This window comes from Pseudorca crassidens, chromosome 20 (assembly GCF_039906515.1).
Source record: "Pseudorca crassidens isolate mPseCra1 chromosome 20, mPseCra1.hap1, whole genome shotgun sequence".
NCBI classification, from domain to species: Eukaryota; Metazoa; Chordata; class Mammalia; order Artiodactyla; family Delphinidae; genus Pseudorca; species Pseudorca crassidens.
Window position 1 is genome coordinate 8,366,044 of NC_090315.1, and position 20,522 is coordinate 8,386,565.

Sequence of the window (20,522 nt, forward strand, 5' to 3'; positions counted from 1 at the left end):
TCTTCTGCCTCACCCTGTGTATGATATGCACCCGTGATGACACTGTGACAGTCCCTTTGGTTCCTCTAATTGGGTGCTGAGGTCAAGAGGGCCTCATAGGCCCACAACGGCCAAACCAGTGACTGGAAACATTTCTTTGTCTGATCAATTTGTCCCAGATGGACTCGAGCCTGTGTTTCCCTGCAGGGCAACGTCCACCCTGGTGGGAACGGCACGGGCTGCTCCCCGCTAGTCTTCTTTCCTTTTAGCGGCTTTGGACACAGTCGATCCCTCTCTCCTCAGAAACTCGGCTTCCAGAACACACGTGCCTGCCTGCTCCTCCTGTCTCCCGGCCCCCACCCAACTCGCACACGTGGGTCCTTCTCTGGCCTCTGTCCTTTGTCCTCGCGTCTTCTTCTTCCAGAGGTCACAAAATGGCGGCCCGGCGGCCTCGTGAGACCCACCAGCGGATTTTGTTTGGTCCTCACAGTGTTTTTTGGTTTTAATTTGAATGCAGTTAGGCGGGGCAAGCACTCCCCAAGTTCGCCACAGTCCCCATCAATCCTTGTCGTCTTACACCCGTCCGCGTCACACATTTCCATCACCTGCCTGGTCCCTGGAGCCATCTGAGTTTTCAGAAACCCCTACTACGCACGCTGCCTGGGAAACCTCACCCGCTTTTCCCTCCTTCGACCGCCACTGGGATCTCCTGCTCCATCTCTCATCTGCGTCAGAATCGCCGAGGGAGCTTGTTCCAAATGCCGACGCCCAGCCTCCCTCCCGCCCCCGGATGGATTTGCTTCGACAGTTCTAGATGGTTCTAGATGGTTCTAGGGCAGGGATCGTAAACTCAAATGCCGGCAGGAGCCAGGTGGGCCACATAAATGAGTGCACTTGCCAGGTATAAGAAAAGTCGACGGCCAGAAATATAATCAAATGGAATCTTTACTGAACTCTGGTGAATGCATGGAACATAATACAAACATGTGTCATACTGGAGTTTATATTTCAAATCCAAAATTGAAAAAATACAAATTGAAAAATAGAAATATTTAATTACTAAAATTTTTTTTCTCTGTCGTAACTCTTCTGCTCCCTGACTTGAAGCCGGGAGGCCGACATCATCCCTGCCGCCCCCAGATGTCAACGTCAGGCCTTGGATGTCATGGTGGGATGGGTGGTTGAGAATTCAACCTGGACTCCTGAAGCTGGGAGCGATATTGAACTTGATTCAGTTTTGTAACGGAAAACGGCTGTTCACAAGCGTGGCCGCTTCCAAACGCAGAGATGCAGGACAACTACTGGAGAGTGGTGTAGGACTGTCATCTTCCGGTGGAACCCACTTAGGAACCAGCAGCTTATTGCCCTGTAGTTCGTTCAATAACTACTATTTGCGGTCTGCATTCACACGATCGACATTAACCAACAAAGGCAAAGTGGACAGTGTTAGTTTTCATCAAGTCTGGATGTGGAGAGCCCTTGGGGGAATTTGGTCTTTAACACCACGAGTTGGGTGAACGTGGTCTGGGCCATGTCTTTCGTTTCTGGAAACCAACTGCAGCAACGAAAGGGAGTCAGAATATTCCCTGCCAACAACTTCCCCATTTTTGCCAGGACTGGGTGAACACAATCATACATTCAAGTAGCTGTTTGTGTATGTCCTTGCGGAGAAAAGAGAGTGTTCAGAAGGGTTGGAACCTCGATCAAAAGTCTCTGACTGACCTTCTCAGGGGAACCAAGGTGTGGCTTCTGCCTCATCTGAAATGAACCAAGTGGATGGACTGCAACGGTTCAGACTGCTTCCACACGTCCTGTGACAACCAGGTCACAGAGCTTCTATAAAACACAGTGCGTCAAGTTCATCACCAGCCTGCCCGTGGTTAAGGTACACGAGCCTGTCACGGACGTCGTGTCCTGTGTTCCGCTGACTTTCTTAGTAAGGTCAGTGGCTGGTATGATGCAACGACCTGAGTCCTCGGGTCAAGGCGTCCCCTGCCGGTCCCGCGGGACGCTGGTCGTCTGATCACGACCACGGTCTGTAGCTGTGCCCAGGCGTTTTGGCCAGTCTCCGTGAAACTGCATTTCTCTCAACACACAGAAAACGGGTCGCTTCCCGGTGTCGGGCCTGCCTTGGCACGGTGTCACAGGTTTCTTCGGTCACATCGAGATTCTCCACACCACAAATAAATAAAGCTAACTGGGTGGTAACAGTTCATGAGCAGCGATAGAAAAGGCCACTATTGATTTGACTCATTCAAGCAACGGACTTGTCAGTCTTCGGATTTCTCTTCACCTCCCCATGGGATGCAGACGCCTGCTAGACTTAAAGGATGGTCCAGACAGACACGAGTTTCTGTTCGGGAGGCATCATTTCTGCTCCCTTATAAACTCGCTGTCGGTAGGCTGGAATGCCCAGGTGACTCTTTTCACATGATTCAGGAACCGTGAGTGGCAGCCGTGCCACTGCTCCCGTCCGCTTCCCAAAACCAGCCCTACTGACACTTGAGGCCCTTTTTCAGTTCATTGAGTATTGCGTCTCGCGTCTGCTCTGTGTACTGGTCGAAGCTCTTACTGTGCTTGGATTCATAGTGACGCCTCAGGTTGTATTCTTTCAACACAGACACGATTTTTTTGCATATTAAGCACGTAGGCATGCTCTTCACCTCCACAAAGAAATAGGCTCGCTCCCATTTCTCTCGAAACACGTGGCCCTCTCGTTCTCTCTTTCGTTTTGCCACTTTTGGTAGAGACATGGGTACAAGAAAGATTTCACTGTCTCCGAACGCTACCACAGGAACAACAACAGTGCAAGCCCCGTGCCAAAGGCAACAGCCTCCTGCCTCGTGGTAGGGGAGTCAAGAGGGAGTGGTGGGGACTGTGGCGAACCAGAGAGCACACGCCCCATGGAAAGGGGCAGCTCCAGCCCGTTGTTTGCTAGGCAGAAGGGCGGGCCCAGGGGTGCCAGATCTTCTGACTTGTCAAGAGAAGCCAAGACTGCAGATTTTGTGTGTGTGTGTGTGTGTGTTTGTGTGTGTGTGCGTGTGTGTGAATTATCCTGATTTTTACAACTAACTTGTTAGGAAAAAAAATGCCACATATGCTAACACAGGGAAGGCCAAACAAAACTCATCTGTAGAGTGGCCCACGGGCCACCAGTTTGCAACCTCTCTCCTGGGACGGGGCCCGGGAATCTGATGTTAACCGGCATCTCAAACAATGCGGATGCTGGTGGTCCAGCCGTGGACCACACTCTGAGCAACACACTGCTCTAGGGTCTGACAATGGACAACTAATTTTCTGCCCCCAGGCCAGAGCACCCCTGTGCTCCAGCCACGTGTCTGTATCCAGCCGTCCCCTGGACGTCTCTCTAAGGACGACCTGAGGCCCCTTGCCTCATTACATCCCAAACCTGTACATCCTCCTTACATTCCTGCTGGGTTTCCCATCAGCAGGATGGCTCCACTGTCCACCCTGTCCAAAGCCCTGGAAGGTAGGTCTCTGCCTGGGACCTGGATGGAGCCTGCCCTCTCCACATGAGACCTCATCCATTCTGGTGTCTTCAACCACCAAACACATACTGTCGCTAAGGACACACATCCTGAGCTCCCAACACGGCCTTGGTCACTTGGATGTCCCTGGACCATCACACTCACTACTGGCTCCTTCTCCCAGCTCCCTGCCTCAGGGAGGCCCACTGTCTACCACACACCCAGGCCAGGCCCTGGGCACCGCCCTCAACCCCGCCCGAACACCCCCAGCTTTCTTCGCACAGCACACTAGTCTCTAGCCTCACCCCTCCTGCCCCCCGACTCGGCCCAGCCCCTCCTCTGGCCTCTCCTCTCCCCAGGGAAACTGCCCCAGACCCCTACCTGCCTTCCGTCCTGCCCCATCACATCCCATAGCCCAGAGGGGGCTTTCTGAGAGCCAGCCAACCCAGGCCTGGCCCCTGCTGGTGGCCTCCCGCAGCTCTTCTGCATCCCCTGGACAAGCCTCCAGCTGCTTGGTTTGGAACCTGAGCCCCGTCCCCGCCTGGTGCTTGCCCACCTCTCTAGGCCCCCCTCCCTTATGCTCGTGCTCCAGAAGGATGGACTCGCTCCTCTGACCACCCCAAGCTTCCTCCTGCCCCCACACGTTCATTTCTGTGGTCTCCGCACCTAGACCGCCAGCACCTGCCTTCCCAGCCTCCCTGACTCCTGCTTCTCACAGATGCTGCCAAGCCCAGCTGGCTCAGAGGCCTCCTCCGGGCCCACCTGGTACCCTCTCTAGCTCCACGAGTGCACGTGGTCCTGGGGGCCCTGCCTGCTGCCTCCACATCTCCCTGGAGCCAGGCTGCACCAGACCGCCTGACTCGCCGCCAAGGCCCTGGCCTCACCAGCCCGGGGCCTCAGGGACGTCTGTTGAAGCGAGAACAAGGACAGAGGTGTCTCCCCCCATCTCCTCCTGCCCAGTCCTGGGGGATGTCAGTGACGGGAGCCGGGGCGTGTGTTAAAAGGAACTTTATTGGGTGTCGGGGGTTCAGATGAGGTCCATGAGGATGTCGTCCTCCATGACGCTGGGCTGCAGGCCCGGCTGGGGGACCGGGCCCCGGGGACCCCCGCTGAGCAGCATCTGACCTGGGGGGCAGTGGGGAAGGGACTGCATCTCCCAGTAGTCCCTGGGGCCCTGGAGGGCCCTGGACCTGCTTCCTCCCTCCTCCTCTGGGAGCCCAAGGCACTGAGTGGTCTAGGAAGACCTGGGGGGACCCACAGAGTCGCCTTCTGACGCCATGTGACCACAGATAGTCTGTTTCCCGTTAAGCCTTTGGGAGCCCATCCCCCAACATACCTCTCTGGCCCTAAGACTACATTTCCCAGCAACCCCAGGAAGACACGCAGGAGGGGAATGGTGGGGAGAGCTCCTGCCTCCTTGGTCCCCCAGGAGCCCTTAGAGCCCCAAGAGCCATGGGGGACCCGCTATTCTTCAATCCCAGAACTTTACTTCCCAGAAGTCACTGGTCTTGGGGCTCCAGTCCAGGGGCTGTTGGGATACTCAGTCCAGGACCCTGGCCTCCCCCGAACCCCCTTACCTGGCAGTGGAGCCCTGGGGGGAAGCTGTGCAGGCCAAGACTGGGCCGGCGGCGGCGGGTGCAGGAGCGGGGGCCCCAGCTGGGGCTGCCCCAGGCCCTGGTGCGGTGGGGGCAGCAGTGCAGGGGCCCCTGGTGGCTGGAGGTGGTGGAGGGAGGCCTGAGGCGGGGGCACCCCAGTCTGGGGCTGGGAGAACAAGGAAAGCAGCTCAGAGGGCCCTGGTGGGGAGCCCCCACCTCCCCCAGCCCCTCGGGTAGCTTCTGGTCTTTCTTCCAAGGAATCTTATCAGAAGCCCACGTAAGACACATGGGGAGGAGCCAGGCGGGCCGCCAGTCACACCCTCCAATCAAACCAACCTCCCACCTCCAAGATGAGAGGAATCAAACTGTCAAGGCACAGGACCCACAGCTCCCATCTGCCCCCCGCCCCCAAAGCTCACCGGTGGTGGGTTGAGGAGGAGGCTCCGCAGTTGGGGGTTGGCCCCGGGGTTCTGGGGCCGAAGGATGGGTCCGGGAGGGGGCGGGCCGGGGGCCGCTCCGGGAGGGCCTTGTGGGGCGCCCGGGGGCGCCTGGGCAGCACCCTGGGGCTGCGGCTGCCCCGTGGCCGTAGAGGCCCCCACGGTACCCTGCGGCTGGGGCTGCGGCGGGCGGAGCTGGAGCTGACGGGAAGAGACGGGGGTGAGGGCAGAGCCCCCAGACACCTTGACCTCTGTGGTGGGGTCAGAATCACAGCCTCCTCTGGGGCCACCCCCGCCCGGGCCCTGACCCCACTGGCCCTGTCCTCACCAGGTTCTGCGAGGGCCTTGCCTGGTCCTCCAGAATGGGGCCCAGCCCCGGGGGTGCCTGCTGTGCCCCCATCTGTGTGAGGAGAGAGGGAGCAGATCAGTGGCTGGCGGGGCGTCCCCATGTCGGGGAGGGTCTGCGCCCTGAGAGGGAACCTGTCAGGAGCTGGGGACCTTTTCTGCAGCGGGTGGGCAGGTCTGGGAGGTAAACCTTACGTTCCCAGGTCCCCAAGAGGGGGCTGTGTCTTGGAGATCCGACACGAACACTAAAAAAGGAGAGCAATGGTGCATGGCAACATGGGAACGGGGCTGAACTTGGCAGGAGTAAGTGCCCAGCGCTGGAGTCCCAGGAGGGCCCTGCGGGGTCTGGCCGTGAGCTCTGGGGCCGGGAGCCGCGGCGCTCACCCCGCGCTGCTGCTCCAGCTTCTGCTGCTGGACCTGCTTGTGGTTGGTGATGACCTGCCGGATGCCGTTGACGAAGCCGCTCTGGTCGTAGGGGATGAGGCCCATGAAGATCTTCTTCTTGGACGAGTACAGGAGCATGAGCACGCGCACCTCGCAGGGGGCCGTGTGCGGGAAGTGCACGCAGCCCGCCTGTAGGAGAGGATCGCAACTGGTCACACCCTGGAGAAGGAGGCCTCCCACCCCTCCGGGTTTCAGATGGTTCTAGAGGCCCCACAGGCCGGGACTGGCAAGCTTCCTGCTCTGAAAGGTGGAGGAGACTCAAGGCTTGGCTTGAGGCTGCTCCAGAGAGCTGGGTGCCCAAAGGAACAGGGCGAGGCTGGGCACCTGTTCACTTGGGCACTTGCTGACCACCGGGCAGGAGAGCAGAGAGGAAGTCCCCCCAACTTGGCCACACCGCGGGAGGCTGGGAGGGCTCACGGCTGAGAGGGAGGGGCTTCAACAGAGAGCTGACACTGGAATCATGTGATCAAAGGTGGTGGCGGATACGTGACTGACTGGGAATCCAAGAGGCCCTTGGGGGTGCCACACCCTCCCAGCCTCAGTACCCGCAGTGAGAACCGCGGGTAGCAGCGCTAACACCACAGGGGATGTGACTCCGGGATGTGCCGACACACGTCAGGCAGCCTGCCCATGGCTGGACGCACGGAAGTACCCGGGAAACATTAGCGAATGTCAGGTAAGCCCGTAATACGCAGGGTATTCAGGAGGTGGGCTCTTGGGGGAGGAGGGGCTGATAAGACTGAGGTCCCCCCTGTAGAACCTTGGCCAAGTAAGCTTTGCTTTCTCACGTGAGGCAGACCCTGCTAGCTGTCTACCATCTGCCCTTCTCCCCTGGGTAGAGAACCCCGATTCCGTTTGGGTAGCAACATGTCTGGGTCCCAGTGCACTCATGGGTGCCTGTTCCCCGATGCTCTCCTATGCAGCCAGGGGTGGCCCAGTGGCCTGGGTCTGGCCCAGGACGTGAAGGGAAGCCTGCCCACGAGTGTGGGAAAGTGCTTTCCTAAAGAAAGGGAAAAACACGGCTGATGCCACGCCTCCTTCTTGCCTTCCTACATCAAGTCAAACAAGAGTTCTCGAGCTTCGAAAGCCATCCTACAACCACTAGAGAGAAGCCAAGAGAACTCCAGAGATCCTGGCCCTGACGTCATGGGGCTACATAAGTAACCCCGAGAGCTGCTCACCTCTGGATGTCCTGTTACGTGTCACAAATGAATGTCTGCTTGTACAATGCTCGCTTTGGGGACATCCCTCTCAGAACCCAGCTGCCATGCTTTGAAGAAGCCCAAGACAAATGGGGAGCCCACATGTGGGCACCCGGATGGCCAGGCCCAGCTGAACCCCACTGACCGCACCATGTGAGTGGGTCATCTTGCACCTCCAGCCCAGGTGAGCTTTCAGATGACCACAGTCTTAGCCGCCACCTGACAGTAACCCCCACAAGAGTCCCCAAGCAAGACTAGCCCAGCTGAGCCCAGCTGATACACATGGGACTAGGAGAAAGCGTGAACTGTTGTAAGCCTCCACCCCAATCATCTATCTGCTCTAAAAACTCTGCTGGTTGGGTGTATTACTATCTGCAGTTGCAGGTATTCCCAACTCTCAGGATCACCTTCTTTGTAGAATTTTCCTGAGGATTCCATGAGGTAATCCGCCTAAAGTCCCCTCTCCTAGAAAAGTGCCAGGTCCACAGGATGTACTCGTTAACCGGTTCTGCTCTATTTAGAGAGCCTCCCTCAGTGTTATGAGTTGAACTGTATCCTCCGAAAACACATGCTGAAGTGCCAAACCCCAGCACCCGTCAACGTGACCTTATTTGGAAATAGGGTGTTTGCAGATGTAACAAGTTAGGATGAGATCATTAAAGAAGACCCCAGTCCAAATGACTGGTGTCCTCATAAGACGACAGAGACACACACACAGGGAAGAAACACACAGAGGGAAGCAGCCATGTGACAACGGAAACAGAGACTGGAGTTCTGCTGCCTAAAGCCAACCCCGCCAGGGGCTACCAGCTGTAGGAGGCAAGGAAGGGTCTTCCCCTAGAGGCTTCAGAGAGCACGGCCCTGCTGACACCCTGATTTCATTCAGACTCCTCTTTTCCGGAAGTGCGAGAGAATACATTTCTGTCGTTCTTGGCCCCAGGAAGCCAACCCAGCAAAGCCCCGTCAGAGCCAAGGGTGTTAACACGGAACAGACCTCAACCTGGTGCTTGTTGTAATTATAAAAAAAAAAAAGCTAAGGCTGAGAAACCCGAGGTCACAAAGGCAGCCCCACCATCAAAAGTGGCTCCCTGGGGCCCACGAGGATGGGGAGTGGCCACCTGCCCCCCCACCCGCCCACCCCACTCACAAAGCCGTTGCCCATGATGCGGTAGAGGCCTTTGAGGGAGTCCAGGTCCTTGTTGGTGAAGTGGAACTGGACCATCCTTGAGTTCCGGAACAGAGGGCCCAGGGTGGTCTGTGGGAGACACTGACGTGAGCCAGCGGGCGGAGCAGGGGCGTGAGGACAGAGGCGGGGGGGGGGGGGGGCGGCTGTCCCCTCCCCACTCACCAGCAGCTGCTGCGGGATGAGCTGCATGATCAGCTTCTGGGGCCACTGCTCTGCTTTCCTGGGGCAACAACGGGAGGGGCGTCAGGAAACGCACACCCCAGCTTCCCGCCCACCCCACCCCCAGCAGGCACCTACAGGTTCTCGCCGTGATTCACGTAGACCTGACAGGGCAGTGACCGAGTCAGCTTGGTGTTGGCGTCCACGGAGGCAGGTTTGGGCTTCTGAGGGGAAGAAGGGCATGTCACAGTGAGAAAGGCCCTGAGCCTCCATCCCCTTGGCCTCTCCTGCCCTACCCTGGGAGCCCCGAAACTCGGGACCCCCACCCCAGTTTAAGTCCCATGAGCCCTGGGCCCCTCCACCAGACCATCAATCCCACAATCCTCTAGCTTTCAAATTCCACAAACGCTGGGGCTCCTCCTCTTGCCCCCGAATCCCACAGCCCTCTGTCCCCTAGATGCCACCATCCCCCGGATCTTCCCTGGACCGAGAATCCAAGACCTCTCTTAATCCTGAATTCCGGGCTATAAATCCCACGTGTCCTTGGAACCATCCTCAGGACCACAAGTCCCACGACCCCATGGGGGCCCCGGCCTAACCCTGCACCCCACCAGGCCTGGCCCCATGGATCCACTCACCTCCTGCCACTCGAGGACCCCGCTCCAGGCCAGGAGTTTGTTGGAGACTGACTGCTGCCCGCCGAGGGCCGGGGCCCCGAGCTGGGCCGGAGAAGGGCCACTCACCCCTCCTGGGGCCACGGTGCCCGCCTGACAGAGGGGAGGAAGGAGGGCCATGGGGCAGGGTCAGACCATCTTCTGGGGGGAAGTGTCCTGAGAGAGGGACAAACCAACAAGCAGAACGGGACGGAGGTCCCTTCCTCTGCACCCCCAGGCCCAGAACACCACTGGGCCATGCCTGGGACCATAAATGCTCTGACCCTGTAGGATTCAAAGACTCTCAAGGCCCTGATGTCTTGCACTCCCAGGAGCCCTTGGGCTCCTGAGAACAGTCTTCACCCACCCGGAACCACAAACCCCATGATTCTGCCCCCGGACCCTGCAGTCTCAGTGTTGCCTACAGCACAAGCTCCACGAGCCCCCGAGGACGCCGAACAACAAGACCCACGTGCCCTTGGGCCCTCCTCAGAAAGGCCAACTGCTCCTCCCCTGCACTGTGCTGGCAGCCAGAAGGCAGGTACCTACCATGGACGGTGCCCCTGGCTGTGCAGGGGGGGCCAGGCCCGGGCCAGGGGCCACAGTGGAGACCAGGCTGGGCTGGGAAGCAGGAGGTGGCTTGGGGGCGCCGGGGGGTCCTGGGGGCAGCGGGGGGGCCTGGGCCTGGCTGTAGGGGGGACCGGCTCCCGCAGCGGCTTGCTGAAGGGGGCTGATGGGCGGGACTGCGGGAGACACCAAGGGAAGCGGTGGGGGCAGGTGTGTGGCGAGCGGCCCGGCTGCCCCCACCCGCCCTGCCACATCCCCGCCCAGGACTCACAGCGAGGGCCCAGCCCAGCCTTCTGGTTCTTGGCGGCCTCCACTGCGTTCTGGGCAGCGACCTGGGCTGCACTCAGGTTCCCAGGGACCTGGCGGTAGAGGGGAGGGGCTGGTGAGGACCACCCTCCCCAGCCCCAATATCGCAGGAGCTCGTGACTCCCATCACCCCACAGGGACATGATTCCCCACCCTAAAAGTTCTACTCTCCAGGTGTCTCAAGGGAGACACCCATCACCCCCAAGGCCCAACATCCAGCTAGGTCTCTCCCAAGGGGCCAGGGCTCCCTCAAGGCCCCAGGAGCGTGTCCCTTCCCCGCTGATGTTCGCACCTGGTACTGCTGGGGGACAGGGGGCAGAGGCTGCTGGGGGGCTGCTGAGAGCGTGGCCCCCGAGGGTGGTGCTGGAGGCAGGGGCACAGGCTGCTTCGGCTGCAGGGGGCCGGGGGCCGAGCCACCTCCGACTGAGAGCCAAGGATGGATATCGAGCCCCACGAGAAGGGGATTGAGAGACGGGAAGAAAATCCAAGTGAGAAGAAGCCGGGGAGGACGCCCCTCCCACCCCCGTCGCCCCAGCAGCACCCGGGCCTCACCTGGCAGCACAAGCCCCCGCACGAGCACCATGTGCCGCGGGTCCTGGCTCACGTCTGCTGGCGGCTGCAGCGGCTCCAGCATGGCCGGGGGAGCTGCCTTCTCGAACAGAAGCCTCAAGGCAGGCAGCTTCCGGGGAGACACGATGGAGAAGTAGATTCCTCGCTACAGGAGAGGGGACAAGCAGTCAGGACAAAGCCACCAGGCCAAGCCCTGGCTGTCACACCTGCTGGGCCCTAAAACCAAATCCCATCGGGCTTTGGGACAGGAGACCCCAAGACCTGTATTAGCTGCCCCAGAGAATTCTGGGTTATAGTTCTTCCCACAGGAGCCAGCTGAGCTGGCCACGGGGTCTGTGGCGATCCTGTGGCCCAAGGCAGCAGGCCCCAGCCCTCCTCCCTCAGACCCAGGAGCCCTCACCTCCCCTATCTTCTGCACGAGGGTCTCCGTCGTGCACCCAGAGTACGTGGTGCTCTCGACAGCAGGCAGCAGGTACGGGGGCGAGTTACAGATAAGGAGGCAGACTCGGTGTGTCTGGCCGCTGCCGAGGACAAGGAAAGATGTGGAGCGCGTGGCAACAGGGGCCCTGAGAAAAGACCCAGAGCCGGCACCAGCAGAGGTGCAAGTCCTCCGGCCCACAGGAAGTCAGGAGTCAGGCCCCTATTTCACAGCTGAGAGCACTGAGGCCCGGAAGAGCCTCTTGACTCACTCTAAGATGCCCGGCAAGCAGGGCAGGCAGGAAGCAGACCCAGAGCTGGCTCCCCTTTGATGAGGACACCGAGACTGGGCACAGGCCAGGTGATCTCATCAGAACACCGTCTGGACACCGCCTGCTTCCCAGCCCCGTGTCCAGCATGCAGAGCCCACCCACCTCCCCACAGTGAGGCCGGGGGTGGAGCCCCACGACAGGCAAAGCAGGCTACGTGCCCGGCGGACAGAGACCGGCGTGGGCCACTCACATCTGCTCCCGCATCTTCCTGAAGTCATCGAACAGCTGCAGGGCTGTGCTGAGGCCTTCCGCGATGAGGCTGCAGCTCTCGCCACCCCCGCCCATGAACCTGCAGGGGGCCAGGCGGTCAGCCCCTGGGGGGCCCTGCGGCTCCAGCCCCCAGCCCCTGGGCCACCCTGGAAGGGCCCGAACCTGCGCCATCCCTCCTCATAGACTGTGCACCTTGGGACGGGGACACTGCCGAGTTTCCTGCTCTATCCCCAGTGCCGGCACGAGGACAGGGGACATTTGTCATCTCCTGCAAGGCAGTCCCTCTGGCAAGAGGCCCCATCAGAGGATGGAACAGAGAAAGGGCCCAGGACTCTAAGCCCAGGATCCTGTGCTGTGTCCCAGTCCCTGTGCACCTTGCCCTCTCTGGGCCATCTGCCCTGGCCTCACCCCAGCTTCCCAGCCTGGAGCAGGGGCCTCCTCTGTCTTCCCACAGTGTTATGGGTTGAATTGGGTCCCCCAAAACGGGTATGCTTAAGTCCTAGCCCTCCACCACACCTTAGAATGTGACCTGATTTGGAAACAGAGTCTTTACAGAGGTAAACAGGCTACAATGAGGTCCTTAGGGTGGCCTTAATCCAATATGACCGGTGTCCTTATAAGAAGGGGGACTCGGGACACAGAGACAGACACACTCAGAGGAAAGGCAATGTGGATGTGACGAGACACAGGGAGAACGCCACGTGGAGATCAGAATGTCACTGCCACAGAGCAAGGAACGTCTGGGGCGACCAGAAGCTGGAAGAGGCAAGGAAGGCACCCTCCCCTAAAGTTCCAGAGGGAGCACGGCCCTGCCCACCCCCATCTCAGACTCCTGGACCCAGAACTGCGAGACAATAACTTTCTGTTGCTGTAAGCCACCTTGTTTCTAGTACTGTTACAGCAGCCCCAGAAAACGACTACACACAGATCTGGGCTTCTCCCCCAGCTGATCTACAGAGGGGTCCCCAGTGTCTGTCCCCGTGTGGCCTGTGGCAGGCCTCTTCTAGACTGCAGTTGTTGTCACCATGATTCTTCGGGTCACGTGGTCACAAGGCTGAACCTTTGCCGCAGGGGACATCTGTGCAGACTGGGCCCCGCTCTGGGAGCCCTAAGGGCCCTGTTGCTCTGAACCGTGGCCCCTGTGTCTGTGTCGGCACCTGTCTCCCCGACAAGGCAGGGACGGGGGTCTCTGACCTCCCTTGTCGCCAGCCTCACCGACCCCACCCCACCAAGCCTGGCACAAGGGAGGCCTTGGGAACTGTGTGTTACATAAACAAATGGCTTCAAATCCAACCCTGGCCATCAAGGCCAGAATAGAGCCAAGCCCTCAGCTGGGCATCTGGGGCCCTGTCCACCTTCCACTCCATCCTCTCTGGGTGCAAGTCCTCCAGAGCTTCTTGGGTGTCCCTGGACTCCGTGATCAGCCACGCGCCCAGGCCTCTGCCTGTGCTGTCCACCCCAAGACCATGTACCACTGCCCCTTCTGGCACAGGTAGAAACCCTGCTTGCCTAACCAGACACCCAGCCCAGTGTCATCCTCCTCCAGGAAGCCTTCCTCACCTGCCACCTGATCTCAGGGCCCACCCTCAATCACATCACGTGTCCCCCAATACTGCGAATGTCAAGCTTCCTTCCACAGCCCACCGCCCCTCCAGACGGTGCAGCCCTCAGTGAGGGAGAGCCAGTGGTCTGAGCCAGCTCTAAAAGTACACAGAGTTCCGGGAAATGCCTGCTGGGCAAGTGAGCCTCCGAAGCATGCCCCCTCTGTGCCCACCTGAACGCTTTCCCGGTGTAGACTCCTGCCCTCTGCGCCCACGCTCAGGGTGCTCAGGCCACACCACTGTTCCTCCCCACGACCCACTCCCCAGCCCTCCTCTTCCTCACCACCGAGACTCCAGTTTGCACAGGAATTTGAATGGCGCAGAGTTGGGGGAGACCCCGATAAATGAACCAACTCTGGATCCACCCTACTGCCAGCTTCCTGTGCTGGAAGAAATCAAGCCATCTTCATGGCTGGGGCTAAGGAGACAGGGGTGAGGGGGCAGGGGGAGAGACAGGAAGCAACTGCTTCAGGCATTCGGGGTCTCCTTTTAGGGTGATGAAAATGTTCCAGAACTAAATAGAGAAGGTGGCTGCACAACATTTTGAATGTACTAAATGTCACTGAATTGTTCACTTTAAAATAACTGCGTGTTGGACTTCCCTGGTGGCGCAGTGGTTAAGCATCTGCCTGCCAATGCAGGGGACGTGGGTTCGAGCCCTGGTCCAGGAAGATCCCACAGGCCGCGAAGCAACTAAGCCTGTGCACCACAAATACTGAGCCTGTGCTCTAGAGCCCGCGAGCCCCAACTACTGAAGCCCGCGCGCCTAGAGCCCGTGCTCCACAACAAGAGAAGCCACTGCAGTGAGAATCCCGCACACCGCAACAGAGAGTAGCCCCCGCTCGCTGCAACTAAAGAAAGCTGGCGCGCAGCAATGAAGACCCAACGCAGCAAAAAATAAATCAATATTTAAAAATAAATAAAATAAAATGACTGTGTGTTATGTGAATTTCACCCCAATTTCTAAAAAAAATAATTTACAAGGGAAAGTGCGATTGACCACTTTGAGATCCCAAAGCTGGCCTTTTTCTTACTGAGCAGTAAGCATAAGCCATCTTGTACCAACTCAGAGAGAGACACATAACAAATATTTTGTCCAAGAAATGAGAAAACCTTAAAAATGGGCAGTGGGAGAGGGAATTCCCTGGCGGTCCAGTGGTTAGGACCCCACGCTCTCACTGCCGAGGGCCCAGGTTCCATCCCTGGTCGGGGAACTAAGATCCCACAAGCTGGGTGGCACGGTCAAAAAAAAAAAAAAAAAAAAAAAAAATGGGGAATGGGAGAAAGCATGACCAGTTGCAAAACATGTTTTAAATATCATAAAGTTTCAAATAAACCCCTCAAGTAATAAACATAAAGTAAAAATAAAATGATTCCTCATCCTCATGCCTCTGCCCCCAATTGTTCCGCCCGATGTCACACCACTGAGTCCTCACCACCCATTTTCATGGGCCAACAGGCCCCGGGAGCCCCCCAGAGGGACTGAAGGAACATGAACAGCAGCCAGCTCTGACCAGGGACTTCCTACTGCCAGACCCCTGCCCAGCCCATCACCCCAGGGAAACACTGGCTCCAAGAGGGCGAGAACTTTGCCTGCCTCATACCCCCGACTCCTCGGTGCCTGGAACAATTTGCCCCACAAACATCTGTTGAATGAATGAAGGCACAGATGAATGAATGAATGCACAAACGCACTGTCACAACGCTATGGGGAAGACACTTGGGCTATTTTCCTTCTACCCTATCCTTTTTTTTTTAATCTTTTATTATTATTATTATTGGCTGCAATCGGTCTTCGTTGCTGCGTGCAGGCTTTCTCTAGTTGCGGCAAGTGGGGGCTACTCTTTGTTGCGGTGCACGGGCTTCTCGTTGCAGTGGCTTCTCTTGTGGAGTACAGGCTCTAGGCACACAGGCTTCAGTAGTTGTGGCGCACGGGCTTAGCTGCTCCGTGCCATGTGGGATCTTCCCGGACCAGGGCTTGAACCCATGTCCCCTGCTAGCCACCAAGGAAGTCCCTACCCTAGCTTTTCTGATGCTGGGTCACTAGCTGTAGGGAGGAGGGGGAACCGCCCCTCTTGTCAGAAAGGAAAATGTAACATCAGAAATGAACCTCTCCAAAGCAAGGACATTTCAAAAATCACACTGCTGGGCTTCCCTGGTGGCGCAGTGGTTGAGAGTCCGCCTGCCGATGCAGGGGACACGGGTTCATGTCCCTGTCCAGGAAGATCCCACATGCAGCGGAGCGGCTGGGTTCGTGAGCCATGGCCACTGAGCCTGCACGTCTGGAGCCTGTGCTCCGCAACGGGAGAGGCCCCAACGGTGAGAGGCCCGCGTACCGCAAAAAAGAAAAAAGAAAAAAAAAAAAAAAATCACACTGCCTGCTTTGTTCCATAAGTGATGGATGTTCCAGGAAAAGATAAGATTTCTCCAAGCGTGAACAAAACTTGCTGACTTTCTTCGTGATCTCTGTTACAGAAGGGCCCCAAATGCCACAGAAACTGAATTTAGATAGTTACATAGGACTTGATAAAACAGTGACGACTGTGAATATTAAATAATGGCTTAAAATGTTTATCAGCTGATTGGGAGGATTCCGGTGAGCATACAGCACACAAAGCTTTTTTATTTGGTTATAGGTACAGTGTATTCTAGGTTGGTTAAAGGGGAGGGTGAATATGGGATGAAAGTATTCAGAAAGCATTTCCCTCTTATCTTCCCAGTGCCCTTGACATTTTTAAATAAGGGGATTTAACTGCTTTTCCTGACACCCACCAGAAGGTTTGGTTTCCTGGTAATTATCTTCCCCACAGCTTTCACTCGTTCATTTATTCAGCGAAGGTCTCCTAAGGCCTCTTGGGTCCCAGGCCCCAGCTGGAAGCAAACAGCAGGAGAAACACCCAAGTCCTGGACATTCACAGTCCAGAGGTGTGAAGCTGTGACAGGGAAACACCTGGGAGCAATGGGGTCAGAGGAGAGAGCAACTGGCTGCTTGCCAGAATCAGGGAAAGGACATTTGAGTCAGGTCTTGATGTTTATATAGGAGTTTACCAGGCGGGGAAACCAGATTATGAAGTGCATTCTGGGCATTCATTCATTTACTCACTTGTTCAACAAAGTTTTCCTTAGGCCTCCTTTGTGCCAGGCCCTGTGCTGGGTGCTAGAGACTTGAGGAACATCAGACTTGGACTTGGGCCTCAAGGAGCCCCCCATTCAACATTATTCAAGTCTTACCACAATCTAGTCCAAAGGTTCTTAAATGGGGTGGATTCTGCCCCCAAGGAGATACCTGACAACGTATGGAGACATCTTTGTCAGACTGGGGGAGGGAAGTAGCCACTGGCATCTGGGGGGTAGGGGCCGGAGATGCTACTGAACACCTTACAATGCATAGTACGGCCCCCCAATAACGAAGAGTCATTTGGCCCAAAGGGTCAACAGTGCTGACGCTGAGAAACCCTGCTCTACCCTGACCATGAATTCTAAAGACCATGAGGGGGAAACTTAAGAGTCAACTTTGCAGTGAACATGCAGCACCCAGTCCAGCGCATACAGCCTGGAACAAAGCAGGTGTTCAACAAACATTTGCTGCAGGGACATACAAAGGTAACAGCGAACTGGTGTTATTTAATGAACTCTGACCAGACCCTGAGCTGAACACAGTATGAAAATCAGGTCCTGTGATCCTCCCAAGAGTGCTGAGACATGGACTACCATCATCCATCTGCAATCCAAGAAACCAAAACACAAAACAACAGCAAAAGCTTAGGTAGCACTTAATACGTGTCAGGCACTGTTTTTTTTTGTTTTTGTTTTTGTTTTTTTTGCGGTACGCAAGCATGTGGGATCTTCCCGGACCGGGGCACAAACCCATGTCCCTGCATCGGCAGGCGGACTCTCAACCACTGCGCCACCAGGGAAGCCCTCAGGCACTGTTTTAAAGAGGCATCAACTCGTTTAATTCACAAAGTATCCCTACAAAGTCACTGTAACCATGTCTCCAATGATCCTCGTCTCCTAGTATTCACACCCCCTCAAACACTGGACAGGACTGACTTGTGTACTAAACAGAATGTGATAGAAGTGATGGTGTGTGACTTCCAAGGTTTGATCATAAAAAGCTCTGTGGTTTCCTCTTTGCTCTTTCTGTTGGATTGCTCAGGCAGAGGAAAGCCAGCTGTTGGAGGACACTCAAGCAGCCCCACGGCTAACATCTGGCAAGGAATCGAGGCCTCTAGCGAATAGCCATAGGGTGAGCCACCCTGTAAATGGATCCTCCGGTCGCAATCAAACTGTTGGATGACTGCAGCCCAAAGTCATGGTAACTGCAATCCCACAAGAGACCCTGAGCTAGAGCAACCCATCGAAGCCACCCCTGAACTCCTTACTTACAGAAACCACATGAGATAATAAATGTCTGTTGTCTTAGGCCGGTTAAGTCGTTTGGTTTTTTTTTTGGCCGCGTCTCCAGGCATGTGGGATCTTAGTTCCCAATCAGATATCAACCTGTGCCCCCTGCAGGGGCAGTGTGGAGTCCCAACCACTGGGCCGCCAGGGAAGTCCCAAGCTGCTAAGTTTTAATCTGTTACCCAATAGTGAATAAGTAACATGATACCTACAAGTACTACTAAACTTCCCGTTTTAGAGACAAATTATATTAGACACAGGGGACAGAGAGTTCTGTTGTGGTGGAACCACGCTGTGGCCCCAGTCTGTCTGCACCTGCAAGAGCCTGCAATGTGAACTATCACAATTCACTCCAAAGCACAGAGGCCTAGCTTATCTTGGCCTAGCCCCACCCCTCTTGCACTCAGGCTTCAATGCCTCCACCTGAAAATGGAGAACCAGAGTAGAAATGAGAAGCAACAGGCAGAAAAGGGAGGAATCACACGTGGGTGCTGGAGTTCCACAGGCCTCCTTGACTGGGAAGTTCTTTCTACTTCCGAGCCAGACAGCAACATCAGCTAAGCACACAGAACCGACCACAGAAGTGACTTAGGGATAAAACCACAATCCCCATCACAGTCCTTTTCAGGCAACTAATGTGAGGGGATGGATCCTGCAGCTCAAATCCAAGCCACCATTCCTCCGCGGTCCGTCACAGGGTCCCCCAACCCTTCCCAAAGCCCAGAAAAGAGCTCACTTAATGCCATCGAGCCAGGTGACAAACTCATAGGCGCTGCTGGTGGGAGCGTGACATTGTACGTAGGACTCTGGGGCGCAGTCCACCGTGTTGAACACCACGAGGCTGTACTGGGTCCCCCCATACTGGAAGGGGAGGACAAAGAAATTTTTTATCTGGGACCCCAGCTCCCTTTTCCCTCAGGGGAGTTGGGGCTGCCAGCTCCCCGTCCCTTAGACCCAGGAGTCCAGACCCCAGCCCCTCCCACCTCAGACCCAGGAGTCCAGGTCCCCGCCCCCTCCTCTCTCAGACCCAGGAGTCCGGATTCCCAGCTTCCCTCTTCCCTCAAACTCAAGAGTCCCAAGACTCACGTCTCCCCCGAAGTCCGTCTCGGCAGGAGGACCACCATTAAAATACCTGTGAAGGTCGGAGGTGAAAGGTCGGGGTGAGGCAAGAGACTGTGGAAAACTAAAGTCGGAGGGCGGGGTTGGAGTCGCGGAAACGGCACTCACTCGATGGCCGGGAGCAGGTAGTGCTTGCGGAGCCCCTCGAAGTAGGGCCCCAGGTTGGCCGTGCCCTCAATTACAAACACCACGTCAGCTACGAGGCCCCCGGCGCGGGCCGGGCCCTCCGACCCGGGGACCATGCCCCGCGCCACAACCGTCACCGCCGCCGTAGCCACTGCGGGATGAGCGGAAATGCGCTTGCGCTGCGCGCGCAGCCGCGCCAGACGGCCTTGCGTCGCTGTTGACGCTCTAGCGGCCATGTTTGTGCGGGGCACCCAAGGCTGGTGGGTTTATCTCCATCCTCCTTCGCAGCCAGTGTGTGCAAGACTCAAAAAGGACCTAGCGAACCCCTTCGGGGGCCTGATGTGGAAGACTGAATTATTGGTAGAACTGTCGAGAGCGAAATATATTGAAAGCGGTGCGTCAGCCGCCATTTTTGAGCGGGGCGACGATTCCGACACTAGTTTCAATGGGAGGGTCTGGAGACCTGGTTGCTATGCAACGCGTACACTGCCCTTGTTTTCTAAAAGAGAGATTAGGTTTCTAGTTAAGTTCTTTCTGGCTTGGGGGGGATGGGGGGGTCGTGTGAAGGGTCCAATCACAGCATCCGAAACGGCGTTACTAGGCAACGCTTTAAGGTTGCAATCAACTCTGAAGGGAGTGCAGCTGTTTTTCCCACCCTGAAAAGAAGCCGAACTCCAACCCAAGTGGAGGTTGCTAAGCAACACCTGCTAGTTGTTTTCTGGGAGAAGAGCCAGAAACTGGCCTAGAACATAAATACGTTCCAGGTGGATTAAAAATGTAAATATAACAAATGAAAGCATAACCCTGTATAATCCTGAAGACTGGAAAAAGATTTTATCATTACAGCAAAGCCGGAGAACGTAAAATATTGAACTGTTTGCATAAGACTCCATGAACCAAGTTGAAAACGATACTGTAAACTGGGAAAGTCATTGTAGCTACATAAATACATGTTACTAATCAATAAAAACTAAGGAAAATAGAAATACTTGATTTTTTTAATGGGGAAGAAAACTAAGCAGGCTTTTCTCACACGCAAAAAATATTAAAAATAGCAAATATCTGCAAGCCGCTCATCTTCACCAATTAAAAAGTGCTAACAGAGAGTCCAATGACATAGCATTTTACCTTTGTAATGTTAATTAAAGTTGGAAATAATAAGTCCATTGGGGTGGGAGGGTTTGGGTGAAATGAGCCGGCTCAGAGGTGATCTAGTGGGGGTGGAAACCAAAACGACTTGCTCCAATGCAGTTTGTCAATATATTTCAAGGTAAAAGAGTGCATTGCTTTGCACTCAGCAGTGTCACCATTTTGTCACATGTACTTTATCGATCCCTTTTTTTTTTCTTTGATGAACCCTTTTAAAGCAAATCCCAACATAT

At 56.2% G+C, this 20,522-nt stretch overlaps 1 protein-coding gene across 7 annotated transcripts; it reads right to left on the minus strand.

Moving 5' to 3' along the window:
* Positions 1 to 906: 906 nt before the first annotated feature.
* MED25 (mediator complex subunit 25) lies at positions 907 to 19,318 on the minus strand. Of its 7 annotated transcripts, none has more exons than XM_067720910.1 (18): positions 19,123 to 19,317; positions 18,982 to 19,027; positions 18,632 to 18,756; positions 11,871 to 11,969; positions 11,332 to 11,452; positions 10,914 to 11,076; positions 10,654 to 10,784; positions 10,327 to 10,414; positions 10,038 to 10,231; positions 9,474 to 9,602; positions 8,974 to 9,059; positions 8,839 to 8,896; positions 8,638 to 8,745; positions 6,229 to 6,417; positions 5,828 to 5,899; positions 5,482 to 5,700; positions 5,045 to 5,228; positions 907 to 2,716 (listed from the first exon to the last, which is right to left on the minus strand). In XM_067720910.1, the coding sequence occupies exons 1-18, from the start codon at positions 19,254 to 19,256 to the stop codon at positions 2,472 to 2,474; spliced, it is 2,391 nt and encodes a 796-aa protein (XP_067577011.1). In that variant the 5' UTR covers positions 19,257 to 19,317; the 3' UTR covers positions 907 to 2,471. The 7 variants fall into 7 exon arrangements, with proteins under 7 accessions (XP_067577011.1, XP_067577016.1, XP_067577012.1 ...); XM_067720909.1 differs by lacking the exon at positions 907 to 2,716 and adding an exon at positions 2,746 to 4,614; XM_067720912.1 differs by lacking the exon at positions 907 to 2,716 and adding an exon at positions 4,461 to 4,592 and having other exon boundaries at positions 19,123 to 19,315.
* Positions 19,319 to 20,522: the final 1,204 nt, after the last annotated feature.